Source organism: Pinus tabuliformis, chromosome 6 (genome assembly GCF_031772625.1).
Source record: "Pinus tabuliformis cultivar Carrire ecotype Pingquan chromosome 6, CPIR1, whole genome shotgun sequence".
Lineage (NCBI taxonomy): Eukaryota > Viridiplantae > Streptophyta > Pinopsida > Pinales > Pinaceae > Pinus > Pinus tabuliformis.
In genome coordinates this window covers 781266564-781290346 of record NC_142292.1, presented here as the reverse complement: position 1 = coordinate 781290346, position 23783 = coordinate 781266564, and the positions used below count along the sequence as shown (strand labels likewise).

The 23783-nt window shown below is 38.9% G+C and overlaps 1 protein-coding gene across 1 annotated transcript in view; it reads left to right on the top strand.

The window, feature by feature from the left end:
* The first annotated feature begins 8872 nt into the window (after positions 1 to 8872).
* LOC149261057 (uncharacterized) overlaps positions 8873 to 23783 on the top strand; it is a 180720-nt gene continuing 165809 nt past the window's right edge. The window contains exons 1-3 of the mRNA XM_089367495.1: positions 8873 to 8883; positions 10083 to 10374; positions 10457 to 10523. Coding sequence (XP_089223621.1) covers positions 8873 to 8883; positions 10083 to 10374; positions 10457 to 10523 — 370 coding nt within the window. The remainder of the gene's footprint in view (positions 8884 to 10082; positions 10375 to 10456; positions 10524 to 23783) is intronic.

Genomic DNA, 23783 nt, shown 5'->3' with positions numbered 1-23783 from the left:
GATATTGATGCACATGTTACGTGTTTGCTTTCTTTTTTTGTACTTAGGTGAGGATCAAACCTCCCAAAAGCTAGGTATTATCTTCTAGAAAAAGTAACATGCATTTATAGTTTTGGAGGTGATCCTACTTGGCACCTATTTTTAACCCGTTATAGCAAAATCACACATTCCTCAAGATAAAGTCCAAAAACTCAAGTGCAGGATACATGTACTCAAGATGGGGCCAACTACCACCTCATCGACTCTCTTCTCATTGTTGGGTAGCTCTCCTCCAACTTAGGTGGGGCTCTCCTTAGTGGATCTAATTGTTGAAAAGTGTAACTTGGTTGGGTCTTTGTAATGACATATAATTATGATTTTATGTAATGAGATGTAAAGAAGAAAAATAAAATTATTATATTGACTTGCTTCATGGGTTTCATGAGCAAGAGATTTTGTTTTTGAGTCAAGACTCCCATTGAGTCTTTAGGAATTATTTGTCATCTAGTCATAAAATGATAAGAGTCATTGTCATGTAATGAAGTCATGTTATACTTTGTAAAAGGTCAATCTTGTCTATGTAAAGTATCCTCCAAGACCTTGTCACTTATCCTCTTCAAGTTAGCCTACAACGATGGAAGAACATGCTAGAAGAAGTCGGCCTAACTCTTGTGATCATGTCGGCCTAAAGGACATGTAATGAAGTGTATATATAGCCACACTCGACCTCACTTAGAGGCAAGCAACTTGTCAAGCATTCGGTGAAGAAGTGCGAAGAAGAAGGCTACTAAATAGAAGTGTGAAGAAGTGATAAGGAGAGATTCTTCTGGGCAAGCGAAGGACGATTCTTTTGGTCAATGAAGGAGAGATTCTTCTGGGTCAGCGAAGTAAAGTTTCTTCTGGGATAGCGAAGGAAGGATTCTTTTTGGGCTGTGAAGAAAGGATTGTTCTAGGGTACTTGTTCTGGGTAACCAAGATAGAGATCTAGAGATCGAGATTCTCTAGAGGAAGCCAGTGAGATCATAGAGATTGAGTTTCTCTATAGGAAGTTGAGGAAAAGCCAGTGTGAAGGATAGAGATCGAGTTTCTCTAGGAGTCAAGGAGAGCAGTTCAAGATCAAGAAGAAAGTCGAGAGAGGGAAGAGGTAGAGCATCAAAGTTAGTGACAAGGTTCTTGGGAGGGTACTAGAGTCAAGGGTCTTTGTCATGGTCTTGGTACTCATCAATTGAAGATCTAGAAAAAGAATTTTGATCGGGTTTTCCTCTCAAGAGTTGAGACGTTTTGGCCCTAGGTTACAGGCCTACATACTGTGTCACTTGTCTTTTATCGTGCATATTGGTAATTGTCTTGATGAAAATAACATAATAATAATCTAACAAAGAGAAAACTATAAGCTAAGAAGTAAAAGTATATCACAAGCAATTATCAAGCAGAGAAATCTTTTAACTTCTTATGCCCTAGATTTCTCAACATGGAATCAGAGCTTAGGTGCTGAAGTCAAGAAGGGACATTCAAAGCAAGTAGACACACGAGAATCAAGCTTCAAAGAAGGATCAAATAAGTTCAAAGAACATCAAGCAAGTAATGAAGATCTACCAAAACCATAGATTGAAGAAAGATACTCTAGCAAGAGTTTTGAAGTTATCTTCAAGAAGGAAGCAAGAAGAAAGACCAAAACCCTAGAAGCACTTCTGAGATCATCACTCATACATCACCAAAGGAATGGAAGCTCTTCAAATCTAAGGAAGGGTAGATCGAAAGGCAATCCTCTCTTTATTAAAGCAAGGATCTCTTTTGGAAAAAGATCATCCTAAAGAAGGCAGTCTTCCCTCACCAAAGTAAGAACCTTCTTAAAAGGGATCATCTAAAGCAAGAAGTTCGTTGAAGATTCTATCTTCTCAAGTAAGTACCTTTTTTTTTCTTATAATCTAATCTAGTAAAAATGACTTCATGTTTCAAGGAGAACCATAAGTTGGTTGGGATATCAAACATCCTTGCATGGGGAAGAAGGATAAACATAGTCCATGAAGTAAATGAAGTCATTGATCATGTCCATGGAAAGGTCTCCAAGCCATCCGAAGAACAAGCATTATCTGAATACATGGAAAGGATCTAAAGGCTCAAAAAGATTCTTAAGGAGTCTATTAAAGGTCCTCTCATTCTCTATGTAGCCAAGCTGGAGACATATAAAGAAATATATATAAACTAATAGAATTTTTCTCTGAAAGCACGATAGAAAAGACCATATCACTTAGATCTGATCTATATAAATTAAAGGTGTCAAAGGATGAAGGGATATCGTCATGCCTTTCAAGAGCATCTCAAATAAAAGGTCAATTGTAGGATCTAGGAGAGATGGTATCTGATAAAGGAATGATCTCCGTTATTCTAAATGCATTGACTGACGAACAAGGTAACCTCATATCTACTAAGGAAGAGGAAGCTATCCCATTCATCAAATTATGGTCTCTCTGCAAGGCATAAGAAGACATGTTGAAGAGAGAAAGCGACAAAAGATTAAATAGAAGGGATCAATTAGTGACAAGAATAAAAGGGAAATTTGGAAAGTTTGGTCCTCCAAAGAAAAGAAAGAACATGGGTAGTATAGAAGAGATTGTCCTAAGCATAAGAAGGACAAGAGCCCATATTACTGAGGAAGTGAAAGAACCTGAGACAAAAAAGCTTAAGGAGGAAGAAGTAAAAGATCTCTACTATGACTGAGATGATCTTCTTCACTAAAAGTTAGTTTTCATTTGTAATTTATAGATAGGAAGCAATGCAAATAAGATAGGATGCATCAAATTAGAAAATAACATCGTGATAGAAGCATTAGAAGTAAGAACCCGTGACATGGGAAGCAGAAAGGATGTTTGGAATAAATTCTATTAATTACAAAGAATGGGAGCTCTTGGAAACCTCATTAAAACCTCAAGTGATACTTATAGAAATAAGGAAAGGTCATCCTCGACTAGGTTTATCATACAATAGTCAATAAGGAAACATCTTCCGGGTAAGGATATGAAAGATCCTCAAATTTCTCTGATGGAATCCTCATTAAAGGATTCACCGATGTAAAAGGAAAGCAAGAGTTTCATCAGGAATTCCAACTTGTGGGATTCAAGGATGATGGTATGATGACATAACAGGAAAGCAAGTCTAAAGGATAAAGTTCTTTCGTTCAAATGAAGCTGCTACAGGAAGTCTGGATGACTGAAAGGAAAGATGAGGTATGTATGCTTACATAGGATATTATGAAAGTCATGTCATATGGTTGCAAATAATATGGATCACTATTTCCTTTTTGGAAAACATGATCAAAAGAAGAAGGGATCTCCTGCTCCGAAAGATTGCAGAAAGGCATAAGTCCACACTAGATGAAATCAACATAATATGTTCTCATATGAATCATGAGGAAGCTAACTACAATTGAGGAACTCTAATTGGAAGCTCTTGGGAATGAAGTGTGAAAAGAAAGGAAGAGATCGTAAAATATGCAACAAAGGTAGAAGGCATTCAACATCCGACCTAGAAGAGTTGACTAGAATATCTCCCAGAAAGATATGAAGACTCTGACATGAGTCGAAAAAATATGGAGATCCTTGACAATGAATATCTTTAGGAGATGTGTCAATCTACATGCAGGACGCTGATACCTACTGGGAGATGTCATGGTGAAAGACCATCACAAAGGTAATTAAATTTTTTTATGTAAGTGTTCATTTCTTATTTTTGAACTAATATCTGGGTGGGCTTATGTAGGACTGCCAAAGGGAAAATCTGTGGACAACTTCCAAGAGGACCATATAGAAGGATGTAAGATCCTTTCAGAAAATATGGCATTAAGAAAGAAACATGAGATGAAGCAAAGCCAGATGGAAAATTGGTGAATCACTTTCTGATGAAATGAGGACATGTCTAACTCATGGATGAAAGTGATGGATGGTTTGTGCCCTATGTAGAAGTCCCCAAAAGATGAAGAATCTAGGACAAGAAATTTTTGACATTGAAGAAAAGAGGAGTTCTTCAAGCAGCTGGTTGTTCCATCATCTACACCTGAGAAGCTGCTATAGGTCCCTAATTAAGAGGGAGCCTGGAAAATTTCTTAGGAAGAAACATGGAAATTCCTAAGCCAAGAGGGAGCTTAGGTACATTCCTTTTGTAGGAATGAGTACATTCCTTTATTGGAATATGTCTTCCCTATTTGAGAGGGAGAGATAGATGCGTCATTTTGGTCTTCACCTGAGAAGACAGAATGGAAGATTGGGTAATCATTTGGCATTCGATACTCTTTGAGGATGAGATAGGGCATCCAATAGAAGAGTATTTGTGGAGGACCGATATTCTTTGAGGGTTGGGGAGTCTAATATAAGAATAGTCCTCATGGAACACGCCGTGAGTACCCGAGTAGGGGATGTTTCGAGAGAGACAATGATGAGAGTGTCTATAAATCATTGGTCTTGCCAACATTGAGCTTAGATCTTGTGGAGAGATGGAGCTGTTAGTCAAGGCCTTGCTATGTAACAATGTTGGTTGATATGATGCTATACAAATGAGTTACCAATCCAAATTCTTCTTATGAGAAATTCTTCAGATTGAGAATGTCCAAGTACCATTATGAATACCTCCCTAGTTAAGAGGGAGTGTTGAAAAGTGTAACTAGGTTCGATCTTCATAATGACATGTAATTATGATTTTATGTAATGAGATGTAAAGAAGAAAAATAAAATTATTGTATTGACTTGCTTCATGGGTTTCATGAGCAAGAGATTTTGTTTTTGAGTCAAGACTCCCATTGAGAGTCTTTAGGAATTATTTGTCATCTAGTCATAAAATGATAGAGTCATTGTCATGTTACACTTTATAAAAGGTCAATCTTGTCTATGTAAAGTATCCTTCATGACCTTGTCACTTATCCTCTTCAAGTTGACCTACAAAGATGGAAGAATATGCCGGAAGAATTTGGCCTAACTGTTGTGATCATGTTGGCCTAAAGGACATGTAACGAAGTGTATATATAGCCACACTCGACCTCACTTAGAGGCAAGCAACTCGTCAAGCATTCGGTGAAGAAGTGCGAAGAAGAAGGCTACTAAATAGAAGTGTGAAGAAGTGATAAGGAGGGTTTCTTCCGGGCAATCAAAGGAGGATTCTTCTAGGTCCGCGAAGGAGAGATTCTTGTAGTTCAGCGAAGTAAAGTTTCTTCTGGGATAACGAAGGAAGGATTCTGCTGGGGCAACAAAGAAAGGATTCTTTTGGGGTACTTGTTTTGGGTAACCGAGATAGGGATCTAGATACCAAGATTCTCTAGAGGAAGCTAGTAAGATCATAGAGACTAAGTTTCTCTATAGGAAGTCGACGAGAAGCCTTTGTGAAGGATAGAGACTGAGTTTCTCTAGAAGGAGTTGAGGAGAGCAGTTCGAGATCAAGAAGAAATCGAGAGAGGGAAGAAGCAGAGCATCAAGGTGAGTGACAAGGTTCTTGGGAGGATACTAGAGTCAAGGATTTTTGTCGTGGTTTTGGTACTCATCAATTGAAGATATAGAAGAAGAATTTTGATCGGGTTTTCCTCTTAAGAGGTGAGAGGTTTTGACCCTGGCTGACAAGCCTACGTATTGTGTCACTTGTCTTTTATTGTGCATATTGGTAATTGTCTTGATGAAAAGAACATAATAATAATCTAATGAAGAGAAGACTATAGGCTAGGAAGTAAATGTATATCACAATCAATTATCAAGCAGAGAAACTTTTTAACTCCTTATGCCCTAGATTTCTCAACACTAATGCCACAGTCAAACCAAGTCAAGAGCCCCCTAAGGCGTCTACTTCAAATACTACCAATTAAAGAATTGCACCTTTAGGATTTAAGGTGAATAGGATTGCTAAGATTTTTTTGGGTAATTCCTCGGTTTGAGGTCAAAGGGAAAGTTCCCCAAACACACACAACCTAGGAATTAGTAGGAGAATAAAACTCCAACAAAACAATTTAAATGATTTACAAGGAAAAAGGGTGATGGAGGATAGAAGTTAAGTAACTTAGTTTGAAAATATATTTTTGGGAGCATATGGGGTTACAAAGCCACCCAATTGGATAAAAATGGGTCAGATTTAGGTTGAAAGACTAGAGTAGACTAAAATGTTTTTCCTAATGGTTTGACCTAGGCATTCTTCAATCCTATAAGATGGGATAAAGGAGTAAGCTTAGTTAGGTCATCTTGAAAGAGTTTAGCTTAGGGCATGTTGAAAGAGCTTGTTGAGAGGTTCAAAGAGGCTTGGAGTAGATTTAGCTTCAAGGACTAGGGTAGATTAACTCGTGTACCCTAGAGGCTTGAGGGAGGTGTTGACAATTTCCAAGAATAAACAAGGGATGGAGCTTCACTTAGATCACCTCAAAAGAACTGGATGAAAATCTTGCGCAAGGAAGGTGATGAGATAAATATACTAGCAAAACTACAGTGAATATTTAATAACCATTATCCATCAACTTGACAAGATAAGGAAAAATAGTTTACTCTATTTATCATGCATCCATCAAAATTCACCAATAATCATCAATGAAAAGAAGTCTATCTTGATTGACAAGGATTTTTCTTATCAAGATCTACAACTATCCATCAAGAAGAGAGAACTATCCACACCATCGGAAACTCCTCAAGAAGTCACTTAACTCATCCATCCATAGTAGAAATTAAGATACAAGAGAAAATTTTGGAATTCAGACTAGCTAAAGGGGATTTCTCCCCTAGTCCAGCCATGAGAAAATGAGAGGAAGTGCACTTCTTTATATAGAGGAGGTGCTTGTTGCTGCAAAATCTATTAGGCTCTGTGCAAAACCTTACTAGGAAAGGGGCCAAACCTTAGGCAACAATGAGGAAGGGTTGCTATTGTCTTCACCTCAATAACCTTCCTCTTGCTCTTTAGTGGGATTTAAACCACAAGGGAGGCTTCCCCAAATCGCATATAAGGGCTCGAGGTGATAAGTTTTTGAAGATTTAAAGTGGATAAAGAGCTTGGTAGGGCCAAAGATAACCTAGGTTTTCAATGCTAAGGTTTTAGCACTCTAATGTTAAACCACTAAATGGGATTCTATAAGTTAGGGTTTGGATGATCTTCAACAACAGGGCATACAATGTCATATAGCAGCATAAGAAAAACTCTCAAAATGATCTTCAACAAGAATGGAACAAGGACTTCAAGTAGAGGCTAGGGTAAATTGTTTTAAGGCTGTTAAATATGCATAACAACAGCAATAAAGGGTTATGTTATCCCTTATAGGATGTCTAAGGCTATCCACTTTGCTAGATTTTACTTATATATGATTTATAGAGACTAACCCTAAAGAATGAACCACCCACATGCAATAAAACAACAAGTTCAAGCACAAATCAACCGTAAAACCCTAGGAGCTTCCCTAGGTGTCCAGGAGGGAGAAAAAAGGGTTTTTGTTTAGATTTAAGGTGATTAACAAACTTTTGGATCAACGCCTTATGCTACAAGGGTTGATGGAGGCTTGTTTTCACAAATTTCAAAGGAAGGATATTGAAGCAGTAAGGGGGGATGCTCTAGGGAATCCACTTCTAAAACCATAGCTATTGTTCTTGTGGTGGGAGAAATTAATTATAAGATCTGCACATATAGGGTTTCCTTATAGGCTTTGAAGAGAACAATTGCACATGCAATTATGAAGCAAAATTTCAGCAATGATGGAACATTTAGTCATGGAACATGTGAAACCTTACTTCAAACATTAAAGCATGGAAAATATCAATAATAGACGATAAAATTACAGCAATTCTCTACAAAAAGTTAAAACACTTATTTCATTCCTAGAACAATGTTTATTCATGACAAGGTTGGAAACCATCTCACCACTTTTGGGTAAGAAACCATCACATAAAACCATAGCACATCAATTGAATTAAAGATGAAGCATGAATTATCGTCTGCAAGTGGACACATCATTTGAAGTGTAAACATAAGAGTTGATATACCATGGTAGAGTAATATGAAAGGACTTATGGATGGTTCAAGGTTGGAAGAACTGGAAGATCAAGTTTGAACTAGTATATATGAGCATGAGAGCCCATCCAAGCAGCATCAATGCAACCGTTAGAGGGTGGCTTGGAGATAGTCTCCCTTGACGGGACAATAAAGATTTCAATATAAGAACTTTAATATAAACCTTAATTGAAATGAACAAGTCTAGGAAATAAATATGTGAATGTTAGAAAATACTAGGCTTGAAATAATGAAGTCTAAAATAAATATTTTCAGTAAACTAGCTTTAAAGTTAAAGTAAAACAAGTAAAAGAAAATGAATTTTGGATTTTATAATATTTGGTGGTTGATGGGGGAGACTAGTTCTAATTGCTAGGGCTAATGGTGTTAAGAGGAAAGCTTCTTCTAAATGGCCTATTTCTTAAAGGATTAGAGAATGGAGGCATCCAAATGGATCCACCTTCAATTAGCAAAAGTATCTAAAACCTAGCAATTAAAACGAATAACTTGCTAGAATTCCTAGGAGATACATAATGCAAGGGTACTAATTAATAACTTGTAAATCAATAAAGGAGAAAATAGGTCTTACCTCATATGCAAGGCCCCTTCCAAGTGGTAGAGTTTACTTGTCATATGGATCATCATTGCTACTCTTACCTATGTAGGAAACTTGACATCCCCATCTAACTTGATAGCACAAATGATAGTCAAGAGAGAAGACCTTGAAGCAACATCAATTTGCCTTAATGCTATATATTCAATAAGAGTGTTCTCAAATATTTCAATCAACAAGAATAAATGCCATGAGGGGGAGCCTCTTATATAGAGAGTAGGTTTAAGTTTTAACAACCCTCTTATTAAAATATTATCATAAAAGACTTTTACCCTCCGACTAACAATGGGGACAAGGTAAAAAATACATAAATAAATGAGGTAGTTATGCCACATGTACAAGCATCTACGGAGAGAAAGGATGTTCCCCTAAAAATAGGACTAGATATGGGTGAAAGGGGGTCCAACATTTCTCTGGAAGGAAAGATCAACCCTGAGAAAGAGCAAACAACTAGCAAGGATGGTCTTCTAAGCCACACACGTGACATGTGTGAGCTCTAGAAGGTGAACAATGCTCTAAAAATAGTGCCAATGGTTGTGTGGTGAGTCCTCCATGGTTTAATAATCTCTAAGATAGATGCTAACAACCTCCCTCAAGTTGAGGAAGGTCTAAACCACTCCCCTGTGCCAAGGAAAAGCTTCTCCAAGAACGTGCTCATCATCCTAGATATAACTTGTACTTTCATCATCTAGGGAAAAATGATATAACTATGATCTCAAATTCATCAAAACAATATACAAGAGAAGAAGATAACACCAGAATCTGTTTGTGGTCTATGTGGATATTTGTAGTTTCTTCCTTGTGCAGAATCTAATTAGATGTTTGAGGTCTTTTCCTATTGGGACAAAGTCAGAGCTAAACTGAAACTGGACTAGAATACATCCTTCGATAGAAAGAATGTCTCAAATGAGAGAAGAGAAGGTCTCTGTATACTAAGAAAAGATAATTCTAATTTATACCTTAGCTTTAGTAGCACTGAGGAAGAAATCTTTGATTTCTTTTTCTCCTCTACTACTTGTATATATTCTTCTATGTTTCTGTTCTTTGTAAATATTATTATTTTAATACAAGAAGCATTTTATAAAAGATAAAAAGGTAAAGATAATTCTTAACAGAGAGAAATGGCCATTACTCTTCTTAAATTGTTTAAGTTCTGATCAACCCATAAGTGACTTTTCATTTCTTGCCACTGTCAAAAAGTTCAGTTTTCACTTTTTCATCAATGTGGTTTTTGGGTTTACTTGAAGTCAATGTCATTTTACTTGGTCCTTAATTTAATGTATTTTCACCTCTTAATGACCACTGAATTGTTTTCCTAGCCTTTAGAATCTGAATTTTACCAGAGTTCAGGATTGGAGTCATAATACTAGCATATGCTGCTTGGGGTTCATCCATTTATTTCGCATGTACCATGCGACGAAAATTGTCATTGTATGAGCCTGCATGTAAAAGTGTAGAAAAACATTTCTAATTTCAATTCACATTTGGTATGTAGATTTGCTCCAGATCCAGATCCATTACTTTCTGCAGAGTTCTATGACCGTACAGCTGAGCAACAAGCAGCATTGGGATTTCTAGCTGATTCAGCTTCCAATGAGCAAGTTAGTACTGAACAAGCTACTGATCAAACTTCTTCTCCCGGCAAAGAAGGGACCAGGTACAGGCCTGCTGGAACAAGAAAGGAGCCACATGGGTCTGTTGGGGCAGCAGCAGCACATCGAGCTATTGCTCAGGGTAATAGTGATGAAGTTGCTGCAGCATTCTTCAAGTATTCAGCACCAGAGGAGGTATGGATAATGGGATCACCATATCAGTTTTTTTCATATTTGCTAGAAATTGTTTGAGATGACATGTGCTGCCTGTTAACAGGTGATGACTTTTCCAGCAGTTTGTGGAGCATGTGCAGCAAGGTGTGAAACTCGGATGTATGCCACAAGTATCCTTTTGTAATGACAGGATATATTTTTTTTTGTATTATCAGAGATTGAAAGGTGGAGAATAAATGTGGCTATAAAATATTCTTCCTCTTTTAGTTTTGAAGAGTCATTAGATACTTGTTATGCTGGCATAATTGTAAAGATGTAGGATCCGCATCACACTGTTGTCACTTTAGTGCTCAGGTTGGAGATATAGGACATTTGGATAGGCTAACAAAAAGTCAGTATATGCTAATTCACTTTAAATTATCTGTCATCTATGCTGACAAGAGAGAGCAATGCATAATATGTGGGAGTAAAAAGGCTGAATTATACAGGTAAAATACAATTATCATGTGACTAGAGTCAACTGTATGGGTACCTTATGGAGATTATTGATATTTGCTCTGCTGTAATCTTGAATCTTCAGATAAGATAAGAACATTTTATTAATGTCCAATGGATGACCACAAAAATAGGTCAATTGGACTCTAGAGTACAACCAGTATGAATCAATTGTGGGAATGCCACTATAACTCCTAGAGAAAGCTGAAAAAAATACAAGAAAATAAAGAACCCTACATAAGTATACCATCAGAATGTATGTGACAAAGGAACAATGATAGAAAACACTAAGTGAGTTTGTCCAAGACTGGAGAGGCAGAAACCCAACTCAAGAGCCTGCCAGAATAGATGGTGAGAGAGGGAGATTGGCTGATGGGGCTGATGGTTTCAAAGTCTCCTGAGTCTGATGGTCGGGATCGAGGGGGCTGAGCTGGGCACTAGCTCACAGTTCAAGTCTTCTGAAACCATTGAGGAGCTTGGCTGCATGTTCCCAGAGGGGGAGGGTATACAAGCCAGGGAAACTCGTAAGATACGAGGTCGGAAGAAGGAAACTCTGAATGTATCTCTAGTTACTCCTTTGGATTTTGGGGAGTCTAACAAGAAAGGCGTGCTCTACTCTAGCGCTGTCTGGATCTAATCTTTGTAATTCTCCGAGGATGCGTGGCCTCTCTAGACTACTTTGTTCTTGGTTTGATGGTGGTACTGGTTGTCACATAATTATAATGTGGACTTGGGTGTACTATTTTCATTCCGAATCGTCATGGTTTGCATAGGCCTACATCTTGCACGTTTCTATGGTTTGCGTGAAGTTGTCAAAGAGAGTCTTGGAGATTTGTCTATTCACTACAGGTGATATAGGTATTTGTCATTTGTAGTTGATACAATTTAGAAAAATCTATAAATTGGAGTTGCTACATGTGAGGAAATATAAAGATTGAATATGCAACAACAAGAGAGACAAGCATTCATATTCTCAATAGGATCTATGATACTTTAAAGATCCCTATTTTAGACTTTGCTTCATAAAATAATCAAGAATTGTTTGTTTTCAACACATGGCATGCTCAATTCACTTTTGCATATTAAATTACTTAACTCTTTTTTGAAAGTCCATTTTTTATTTATAGGAACATATTTACAAATAACAAATAACAAATAACAAAGTGGAAGGGTATAACCTTCTCTATAATCTACTAATACTATGATAAACTGAGAATAAGATACAAAATCTAGAGATTGGGCTTCCTTGATCAATAGAATACCCTTAGCTAGGTATAGATGGTATATCTCATCCCATCGCATAAAACAAAAAGTAGACAATGAGCTAACCTCATGTTCAAAAACAAACTTACCCTAATCTTCCATCAAATGAACAATGCTGTAATTTGCGAGCACTTTTATGTTCTAGAGAAGTTAATATAAATGAGAAAACAACAATCCCCATATAATGTAGGGCTCTGATGAACCCTGGGCTAAAGCATAAGTGAAAATTGATCCTCAAAATATGTCCAACAAAATTTCGCTAATTGAGTCTCCCAAAGTATGTGCTTCATAGTCTCTGAGTGATCACAGACATGATAGAAGCCATTATAATTCCCACTCTTGCCAACTAGGTTAGGATCAACATCGCTCCTTCTAAATCCTAGCTTCTTAAGATAGCTATCAATCCTCTCATACCAAGCCCGAGGGGCTTGCTTCAACCCATAGGGGGATTTCTTTAACCTACATACATGTGTCCTTTGATCTTGCACTTCGAACCCCTGAGGTTGTTCCAAGTAGACTTCCTCCTCAAGCGAACCATGCAAGAAAGAAGATTTAACGTCCATTTGATGTAGGCTCCATCCTTGAGTGGCAGCAAGAGCAATAATAGATCAGATAGTGGTATATCGGACAACCAGTGCAAATATCTCATCATAGTTCACTCCTCCCTTTTGAGAGAAGCCTTGAGCAATGAACCTGGCCTTATACTTTTTAACAGTCCCATCAACTCCATGTTAAATTTTGTATAGCCATTTTGGGGTGACTATGGACTTGTCCTTCAGTCTAGGCATCACATTCCAGACATCATTTTTCATGATAGATTCATATTCCAGACTTGGTGCTTTACGACTTCTTCGAATGTACATGGCTTAGTACTCATAGTAGCTATGTACCCTTGATACCTGTTTGGCTTCTTACTTTCGTGAAATGTCCCTCTTGGAGCAATATGTCTTTCAACATCTTCGAGAATATCTTTGAGCCACAAAGGTATTTTCCTTGAGGTAGAGGGATGATGGGATGGGGTCCCTTGGGTCCAATTTTGATAAGATATTGTAAAGTCTTCGCATTTTGAGGAGCGGAGTGCGAGTAGCGCAGGGCCTTAGGACGCAAGGGGTTTTAGGAAGGTCAGAGCCCTTTAGTTTTTGTATTGTTTTGAGCTCTGCCCATGGTTTGTGGACCATGATATTGTAAGGGTAAAGGATATGTAAAGGGATGTCTTAGCCACAAAGGTATTTTCCTTGAGGTAGAGGGATGATGGGATGGGGTCCCTTGGGTCCAATTTTGATAAGATATTGTAAAGTCTTCGCATTTTGAGGAGCGGAGTGCGAGTAGCGCAGGGCCTTAGGACGCAAGGGGTTTTAGGAAGGTCAGAGCCCTTTAGTTTTTGTATTGTTTTGAGCTCTGCCCATGGTATGTGGACCATGATATTGTAAGGGTAAAGGATATGTAAAGGGATGTCTTAGCAAGTCTAAAAAAAGGAATCAATGTATGATGATATGTTTTGGAGTCTGTAATTGTGAGATCTTCTGTATTTGGGCGAAGGGGAAGGCTCCTGCTGCTGTGTGCGCGGAGACCTTGGTAAGTCCGCAGTTGAGTGCCCGGGCCTCTGCAGCTGTGTGCGCAGGGTTTGAAAAGTATGTGTATTGAAGATCTGTAATAATAAGGAGTATTTGAAGCAATTCTGTGTCCGAATTCTATACTTATGTGTTTTATGTATTTATGCTCAGTGAATGCCATTTATCTGTATTATTGTCTTAATTACACCGTGAAGATTTGGATCTACTGTTAAATGTTATTTTATGCATGATTAGACCCTTAGGCAAGCTCATAACTCTATTTAGTTGGAAATTGCTTTAAGTTTGGGGATTTTAAGGATAAGGGTTCGCGAAGGTCAGATCAAGCCTTAAACTGAAGAAACGCCTTATCCCCACATCACATAGCCTTTTGGATGCAGAAACCTGGTTCTAGCATCCCCCAATACTGCCTCGGGTGAGATTGCAACCTGCGTTAAGCGGGTTGTTGCCGAAAGGGCTGGTAGTGTAGGGTTTTGTTGGTTAGCGCAGCTAACTCTGAACCTGGGTCCAAGCTCCCTCAAGTGCAGATGCTAAAAGAACAAGAAGAGGTTGTTGCGTGTAGTTAGCAACAATAACACATGTATGCATTGAGCTTCCAGAGCTCTAGATTCCAGCAGAGGCAACTTCAGTTGAGAAATTACAGAAACTGGTAGTCACAGTGAAAGAATCTAAGGCCGAAGTGGAAAAGGTGCTGTTTGAACTGCAACTGCAGGTTTCAGAGCTTCAGATGAAGCTGCAGCCTACCACCCCTCTAGAAGTCTGAGAGTAGCGTGAGGCTGCTATCAAAGTCGATATGGAAGTTCTTGCCGTTGCAATTAACGACTGCAACCAAATTTTTGAGAGTACGATGGAAATGTGGGCCTCGCTGCAGGAGGACCCGCATCTGTAGAAACTTGAAGCTGACATCCGTGAGAAGCAACTGTAGTTTGATGAGATCAGGGTGACAACGCGGACCTTAGCACCTGTGCAGAGGTTCACCAGACTCCAAGAAGGGAAATTCATATAGACTCAGATTGATGAGCTGCATCGAAAGGCCTCTATCATTTCAGCAAGGATGCAACCATGGGCTGACGAAGAAAGCCAATTATTGCACAATGTCCAGAGCAAATTGAAAGCCCTTTAGCAGACGCAGAGGACGATGAGCTTAGCAGTTGTAGGGCCAACTACAGAAAAGTTGGTTGAAGAGGTTCGATACGCTGCCGCGCAGAGTACAACAGAACTTCAAGCCTTGAAGTCAGAATTTAGCGGCCTCAAAGCACACATCGAGGATATACCAACAAAGTGACTAGGGGATGAGTCACATCTTTGTGCTGGGGGCTTGTTGAGAGTCGAGACAGGGTCCGCTGGGTCCAATTTTGATAAGATATTGTAAAGTCTTCGCATTTTGAGGCGCGGAGTGCAAGTAGCGTAGGACACTAGGAGTCAAGGGGTTTTGGGAAGGTCAAAGCCCCTTAGTTTTTGTATTGTTTTAAACTCCGCCCATGGTTTGCGGACCATGGTATTGTAAGGGTAAAGGATATATAAAGGGATGTCTTAGCAAGTCTTAAAAAAAGGAATCAATGGATGATGATATGTTTTTGAATTTGTAATTGTGAGATCTTCTGTATTTGTGCGAAGGGGAAGGCTCTTGCTGCTGTGTGCGCGGAGACCTTGGTAAGTGCGCAGTTGAGTGCGCGGGTCCTTGTAGCTATGTGTGCAGGGTCTGAAAAATATGTGTATTGAAGATTTGGAATAATGAGTATTTGAAGCAATTACGTGTCCGAATTGTATACTTATGTGTTTTCTATATTTATGCTTAGTGAATGCCATTTATTTGTATTATTGTCTTAATTACACCGCGAAGATTTGGATATACCGTTAAATGCTATTTTATGCATGATTAGACCCTTAGGCGAAGCTCATAACTCTGTTTAATTGGAAATTGTTTCAAGTTTGGGGATTTTAAGGATAAGGGTTAGCGAAGGTCAGATCAAGCCTTAAATTGAAGAAACGCCTTACCCCCACATCACATAGCCTTCTAGATGTAGAAACCTAGTTCTAGCATCCCCCAATACTGCCTCGAGTGAGACTGTAGCCTGTGCCAAGCAGGTTGTTGCAGAAAGGGCCGGTAATGTAGGGTTTAGCTAACTCTGAACCTGGGTCCAAGCCCCCTCAATCCAATAAGGGATCACTAGGAGGTGGATCAATGGGATCCAACAAACCTTCAACATCGGGCATAGGATCATCTGTCAGAGGTTCATCCTGCTTTTCTGCAGCATCATCACTATCCTTGCTTAGAATGGGGAGATCTCTGGCTTTTGCAAGGCCAGGGTCTTCATCGATGATGACACCATGGCTTACATCCACATCTCTTTGACCAGGCACATAGATTTTATATGCCTTTGAATTTTCACTATAGCCGACAAATATACCTTTCTTTCCAGATGCTTCCAACTTGTTTCTTTTCTCTTTAGGCACATGAAAATACACGGGACAACCACATATTCTAAAATGAGAAACATCAGGGTTCTTACCAGTGAAAACTTCCTCGAGTGCCTTGAAATCCAATGCTTGATGTGGGTTCTTATTTTGAACATACACAACAGTGTTGGTAGCTTCTCCCCATAAGGACTTCGGTAAACCTTGATCATGGAGCATGGCATGGGTGGCTTCATGATTGTTCGAGTCTTCCTTTCAACAACTTCATTTTGCTCAGGAGTGTATGGAACGATTGTCTCCCTCTTAATGTCAACATCTCTGCAAAAGTCATTGAATTCATTTGATTCATATTTGGTTCCATTGTCGGTCCTAAATAGTTTGATCTTCTTCCCTGTTTGATTTTCCACCAAGGATTTGAAAGAACATAACCATTTGAACATTTCATCCTTCTTCTTCAAGAAATAGATCCATGTTTTACCAGAGAAGTCATCCACAAAAATTGCATGGTATAAGTATCCTCCCAATAATGTTATGGGCAACATACCAGATAGGTCAGAATGGACCAATTGAAAAATATCGGTAGTTTGGCGTTCACTTGATGGGAATGGTCCCCTTGTAAGTTTCCTAGCTGCACAACCCTGACAAACTTCTTTATGATTCATATTGAATTCGGGCATACCTGTGACCATCTTCCTTACCTTTCCATATAATGCTGGTATTGCAACTGTGCCTTTCCCGTTCACCTCAGAAACACTATCATCACCAAATATGACTTTACCAGAATAATTGTCATTAATTTTGGTAAACAAATCCTCTTGAGATGTCATATGAGTTGAACATCCTGAATCAATATACCATGCTTCACTTTCTTCACTATGTGCCATTAAACTTGAGATGAATGTAGGGCTTTGTAATTAATGTGGGCAAATTTCCGGTGCCATAATTCAAATTGAAGAGAAGTATCGCAAGTCAAGGCTCCCAAAGTACTTCCTCCAACTTGATAGAGACTATCAACCCTAAATCCAAGTGTAAATGCATCTTTAGGGTTTCTTTGTCAAATACGTACCTTTCCATCAATGAATGCTACCTTGAAGCCTTTATCTTCCATTGCAGAAATGGACACCATGTTCTTCTTCAAATCGAGCACATACAATACTTCTTGTAGATGAATGGTTGGACATTGATTCAAGCGAAGAGTGACAATACCTATCCCTTTCACGGGGTAGGTGGCATTATCTCCAAGTATGATCTCCAAATTAGTCTTCTTTTCAATCAAATTTGAGAGGGCCTCTTTGTACCCAGTGAAGTGCCTTGAGGCTCCACTATCAATCAACTAATGATCCAAAGTATCTAGAGGAGAGGTAGTAGATAGAGCGGAAATATGATAAAACTCCTTTTGTTTTTCTACAACATTACTTTTCTCATAGCTAGAATTTCTCGTCCTTTTGAGAGGTCGACAATTTCCATATCGAGTAGCGAGAGCATTCCTCTTTCCTTTATTGTTGAATTTGTTGTTCCTTTGATTTTCATTGCCTTTGATATTGTTGTTGTTGTTGTTGTCATTCCTTGGAGAATCCTTCTTGTGAGGACAATCTCTAGCATAGTGGCTGAACCTATGACAATTGTAGCATCTTCGTTTTCTTCCTTCTTTGAATCGTTGACCCTGTCTCCTTGGACCAACATTATTTTTCCTCTTAGCATGAGCGGAGAAAGAAGTAGGTTCATTTCCATTTGAACGCTTGACTCTCTTCATCATCCTTATCTCCTCTTGAGTGCATCTGGCCAATAATTCGTCAAAATTAGGAATATTATCATTGTTGAGAATGGTGGTGTTAAACACATCCCATGCTCTTGAAAGACCTCCAAGTGCAATGAGAGTGAGCTCCTTGTCAGCAATAACTTCTCCAATAGATAGTAGGTCATTCTTGATTTGTGTTATTCTCATAAAGTAGGATTGGATAGACTCTCCTTTATCCATCTTGATGTTCTTCAAATTGTTCTTGAGAAAGAGGATTTGATTTGCATTGTTTACTTTGAACATCCCAACCAGTTTATCATACATCTCCTTAGATGTTCCCAAATCAGAAATATAGGCAACCAAATGCTTTTGAATGGAGTCTATGATAATTATTTTAGCTTTGACCTCACCTTTCTTGTACTTCGTCTTTGCAGTAGTCGGTGCATTTGAAGGAGGCTCCACCACTCTTCCCTGCACATAGTCCATGGAATCATGCTCTTCCAAAGTCAAATCCAAGGTCATCTTGCATGCATGATAGTCAGGTTTGTCCTTGAGCTTATCCTCAGATTAGAAGTAAGATGTAGTAGCCATTGAGGCTAGTCCAATAATCTTGTTGAACAGATCTCCTTTAGTGATTTCTTTTCTCTCTCTTGCGTGGGCTTTGTCTTCACGTGTGCTCTGATACCATGCTAATTTTAGTTAACAATGTTATGTTGTATGCTTAGCACAATTACTTCAATGTTCCTTTAGCAACCCAATGACAATTTCCAATTTAGTTTTCCAATAACAATCACACTAACCATAAATCACATTGACAGTAACTGTGGATAGAACATAAAATAAATGCAGAAGAGAAGCCACGACAAGGGGACACCAGATTTGGCGGATGCTAGGGAAAAACCCCAATGTGGGGAAAACCCTTTGATCAATTCTTCTTATTATTATATCAAATGTTCAGCAGAGAGAGAAAGTACAAAAAGTCAAAGTTGACTTGCCAAATCAAAGTCAAAAAAACCCTGTCAAATCTGTAGTTAACTGTAGTCAAATTCAGCCCTAACCAGAAAGTCAAAGATGGTCAACGCAACAGTCAAACTTGCCTCCTTGAGCTCGGTCAACCTTAGTCAAACTTGACCTTCCTTGTTGGTCAAAGTCAGCCCAAAACAGTCCTTCAAGGTCTAGTCAAATTCAGTCAAGAGAGAGAGAAAGTCTTCTATAATTTTTTGCAGCCAAAGTTGCGTTCAACCCTGAAGTCAACACTGGTCAAGTGCCTAGGCTTTCTCGATTTTTGTGCCCAGCATCTCGACTTCCAAGATCAAACTTCTAACCTAAAAATCGTAGTCAAACTTGGTCAATGCACCCCTGGTCAACGCTGGTCAAACCTGCAACAAAATTATGAAATTTCGGCCTGCAATTCATCCTCCTCCTTGCCACACGTGTGAGAGAAAATAGCTGCCCAATAGCTGTACGACCTAATCAGATGAGGAGAGAGAACAATATGTGAATGATGATGATGCCAAATGAGGTGAGAGGTCACTTGTGTTTATACAAGTTGTTGAGGGTGAAGTGACATGTGTCTTGGGCCTCATGGGCCTACATGATGATGTGGCCAACCTGAACAAATTGCACACGTGTGGGCATAAATTCAAAAACACACTTCTGCTTGTTCAAATTAGATTATGTTTAGATCAATTTTGTTCCTCTCGAAAAAACGAATTCAATGCAATCATCATCTCCATCAAATGAGCTCTCCAAAGTGGAATTTGGCTGTAGTTGCCAATTTTAACAAGATGCTACCCCTATCCAGTGCCTTGGTTCCTAGGTTCCATGCTTCATCACCAATAGCAGGGGCTTCATCTTCATTAGTTCCATTGCCACAACTTCCAGAGCCACCATCTTCTTCATTGCCATCACGTGGAGGCTCACGTCTTGTTCTCATGGAAGGAGGAGAGATTAGTAGATATATTCACAGTTTACTACTTTTGTCATAGGTTAGACTTGTAGTCTTGTTGTGAATTTGAACTTTTTTGTCTTACTCTTCCTAGTTCAATGTGTACTTGAGTCTTGGTGGTGCCTATTTTGTAAACATTATTATTTGAATTTTGGACATGACTCATGTTGACAGTTGCTCACTTGCTAGATAAGTTACTTGAATGTTTGATGATCTTATCTTCTAAATGTATTATGTTTTATGATATGCTTAAAAATTTGATGTATGTTTGTAATTGCTATTATCTAGATGGTTGATGCTTGAATAATTAATCATTGATGTACAATGGAATCGTGGATGCCATATCTATCTTGATTTATGTAAAAATATGCACGTTTTCGTGTTTTCTGCAAGTAATTTGGTGTTTGGGATGTTTTTTTGAATATAAATGCAAAATAATATATATATATATATATATATATATATATATATATATATATATAGTAGACGCTTCCGAAATGCTTCGCTTCCTAGATTTTTGAGAAATGATGCTTCCGCATCATTATATATATATATATATATATATAGTAGACGCTTCCGAAATGCTTTGCTTCCTAGATTTTTGAGAAATGATGCTTCCTCATCCCCGCTTCATGCAACGTTGCTTTGGAGGGCTTGGATCCTGAATAGGGAGGCCGAGTCCAAGATGAAAACCGACCTACAATCTTGTATCATATCCAATGCATCCCCTCACCTTCCAATACAATAATTCATTAGTGCAATTGAGTAAATAAGTTTACTAATCAAGGGAAAAAGTGGACACTTTATAGCAGCATGCCCTTCTAAATGGGCTTGAAACATATACTGGTGTTTCCTTCGTTGACAAGAGAGGTTAATGAAGGACCCTATTAGGTGGTTTCAACTCTAAGGGAATGACAGGTCCATGGTACATCCATCAAATGGTAGGTGTCATGTGAAATAATGATGGAATGGAGTGGGGGAAAAAGGGAGGTTCCAAGCCACATGCCATGGTACAAGGGTAGCTATGATGAAGGAAGCCCACAACTTTGGTGTATGAATGTAGGAGGGAGCAATCGTGGTACATGAGTTACCCTGGCCTTTGTTTTTCCTCTCTTCCTCGTATGCCTTTTTGCCTTTTATTGATTTTTTTCATTATATTGCTCAGGACTCTAAGGGGATGAGAGCTTGATGTGTAAGATGTAGTAGTGATTAGCCCCTTGAGGTGGGGCAGTTCATCGCCCACGAGGGGTTGGGACAATCGTGGATTCCTTAATGATGAAGGGGCCGCTCATAGGGGCCCTAGGACCCAGGGTGATGGCCATAATGATAGGGGGTAGAGCTCATGCTTGGCTTTTGTGCATGTGCTAAATTTTATTATCACGATTATCTTTTGCATTTTGTGGTACATTTCCTATAGTATGTGGCTGTATTATGCTTTTATCTTTCTTTTTAGCTACATCAACCTACGAGGCGTTGTTCTAGGGCCAACCCAAGGTGTGGACAAGGGGAGGGGGAGGCTAATAGCTTGTGGACCCAGACGGGGAAAATGTGAAAAGGGCTTGTAATGAGTCGAGGGGAGTGAGATATATGGTATTAGGATGTAAGACCACACAACCAAAATTAGGGTTTCCCATGTAGTGCCACCCCTAAAGCTAGAAGCCAACAAAGGAGATCCCACGAGACTAGGATACAAGATTACCCCCCAAGTTGAGGTAAGGGAACGAGAGTATAGTCAGAGCCTTTTCTTTCTGTAGAATCCCCTCACTAATCGATGCCCAAATGTGCCCAAGAAAAGCATGTACAAACACTGAATTACATAGTGAGAAATTCTACATTCGGGGTTGGATGGCCCACCTTCAAACATATGATCATAACAGATGAGCGAGGGCACACATTGATTGTCTCAGGTGGCTGAGAATAGTAGCACATCGAGCTATTAGGTGGTTGCAAGGGGCTACTGACTGCGGGCTGAAGACAAATATAAGAGAAAACTAGTGTTCCACAGGGACTCACCCCCCCTCCGAGGGGTCTAGTTTCCTCACTCCCCCACGCTCCGGGGACTTGGGGACGAGCAGGGGTCGTTTCCCCACTCTTCCACAAATGAGGAAACTCAGGGGGACATGTGAGGGAGTCGTTTCCCTTTCCTGAGGGGGCATTTCCGAAAGGGGGAAGAGGGGGGTCGTGAGGGGACGTGGGGGGACGTGGGGGGACGTGGTACACGTTTATGAAAAAAAACTATTTTAATTAACTTAAAACTAAAACTAATCTTTAATTAACACTTAAACTAAGCGTAGGGTTTTGGAGTTTCATGTTATAAACTTATAAAAGCCGCAGCGTGAACACTGAACCCTCACACTCACAGCCTTCGCTCCACTCACAGCCTTCGAATTCAGAACTCTTCCCTCCCGTCGAGCATCCTACGAGCAGCGCTGCAGCCTGCAGCAGTTGCCAACTTGCCACGTCCACGTCCACGGTGCAACAGTTGCGAGTCCAACATTGTTCCAGTCAATAACGAGGAGCAGACTGCTACAGGTAAGTACATAAGTAATAGAACTGTTTGTAATTTTTTTTTGTTTTTGAATCTGTGTTAACTGTGATTCTATAATTGCGTGTTTTTTTTCATTTTTTGTTAATTTTTTTTTTAAATTTACTGTATATACTATAAGTATAAAGTTTCTCTGCGATTGGCCATGTCATCTGTTCACTGGACATTGCTACATTTTGCTGATATTCTGCACACTCTTTCATCAGCATTTGCGTTGAGCATATATGACTTTGCATTTCACAATAGGTGTTTACATCTCTGCTATGGTGACTGCTCTGCCATTATAGTCTGCGCATCAACAACAATCTGACCATGCTATAACACATCCATGATGTGTCTTAAGCCTTCCAAAATTTCTCCTGAAACCCCTTAGACATGGATACCTAACCTTAGAACCTGTATTGTAAATCCTGTATAACTAACAGTTCTGGTGATTAACCAATACTGAAGCTTGGATGATCAGTTGGTGGTAAACAACAGTTGTCAAGGGATCCGTGGGCAAAACACATGCTTCCAATCTTGTATTTTGAATTTTCAAGAACTTGTTGTAAGTATACTTGCCATAGTCCGCAGTCTCTGGCCCCTAATACATCATACATTTTAAAGAGTCTATAAAATTTGGACTCTTGATGTATGATGTATCAGACTTTAATTTTATAATTTTATGTCAATATTGAATATTCACTGTTCAATATTCAATGTTCATAGTAGGAAGTGGAACATCAATATGGTTTAAACTTTAAACTTTAATCATAATGTATGATGTATGATTATAAATTAGAATTTTAAATTTATATGATATTAGAAATTTAGATAATGATATTCATATCAATGATCATGCATTGCAGCCTTTCAATTCAAACCAAATTGTCATAGTGGACTCAATTAATAAATTATATTTTATATTTACAAGTTTTTAAGACCTTGACGCTCCCCTACGTTTCCTAAAAAATGCTAGGGAGCTTTTGCATAGGCCGCTACTGCGCCCCCTCGCCCCCTTGTCCCGGAACCTTGGTGGAACATTGGAGAAAACTTCTCCTATAGGGGTCACCCACAGGTGGTGGGTAACATCTTACAACTTTCAGGTGTCATAGAGAGGCTTGCATATTACATAAAGAAACTCGCACATATAAGCTTGTATGAACCACATAGATATTTGATACAAAACTTAGAGTAGTGATGTCAAAAAGAGTGCCATAGAGCTGCATGCTTTCTATACCACAGAGAACTCGAACTAGAATCTTAATTATCTAAACTTCGAATGTTACGAAATAGAGATAGTTTTGATCTCAACACTGATATGTAGGTCGAATGATTTCCTAGATTTCTTCACAGAGATAATTCAATCCTAACTTGGTTCTTGATCAACTTGTATCACAAAGTTGTTCTTCCTTAGATTGAATTGCTCTTCAACTTCCTTCAATCCCAGCTTTGATACCATGTTGAAATTCG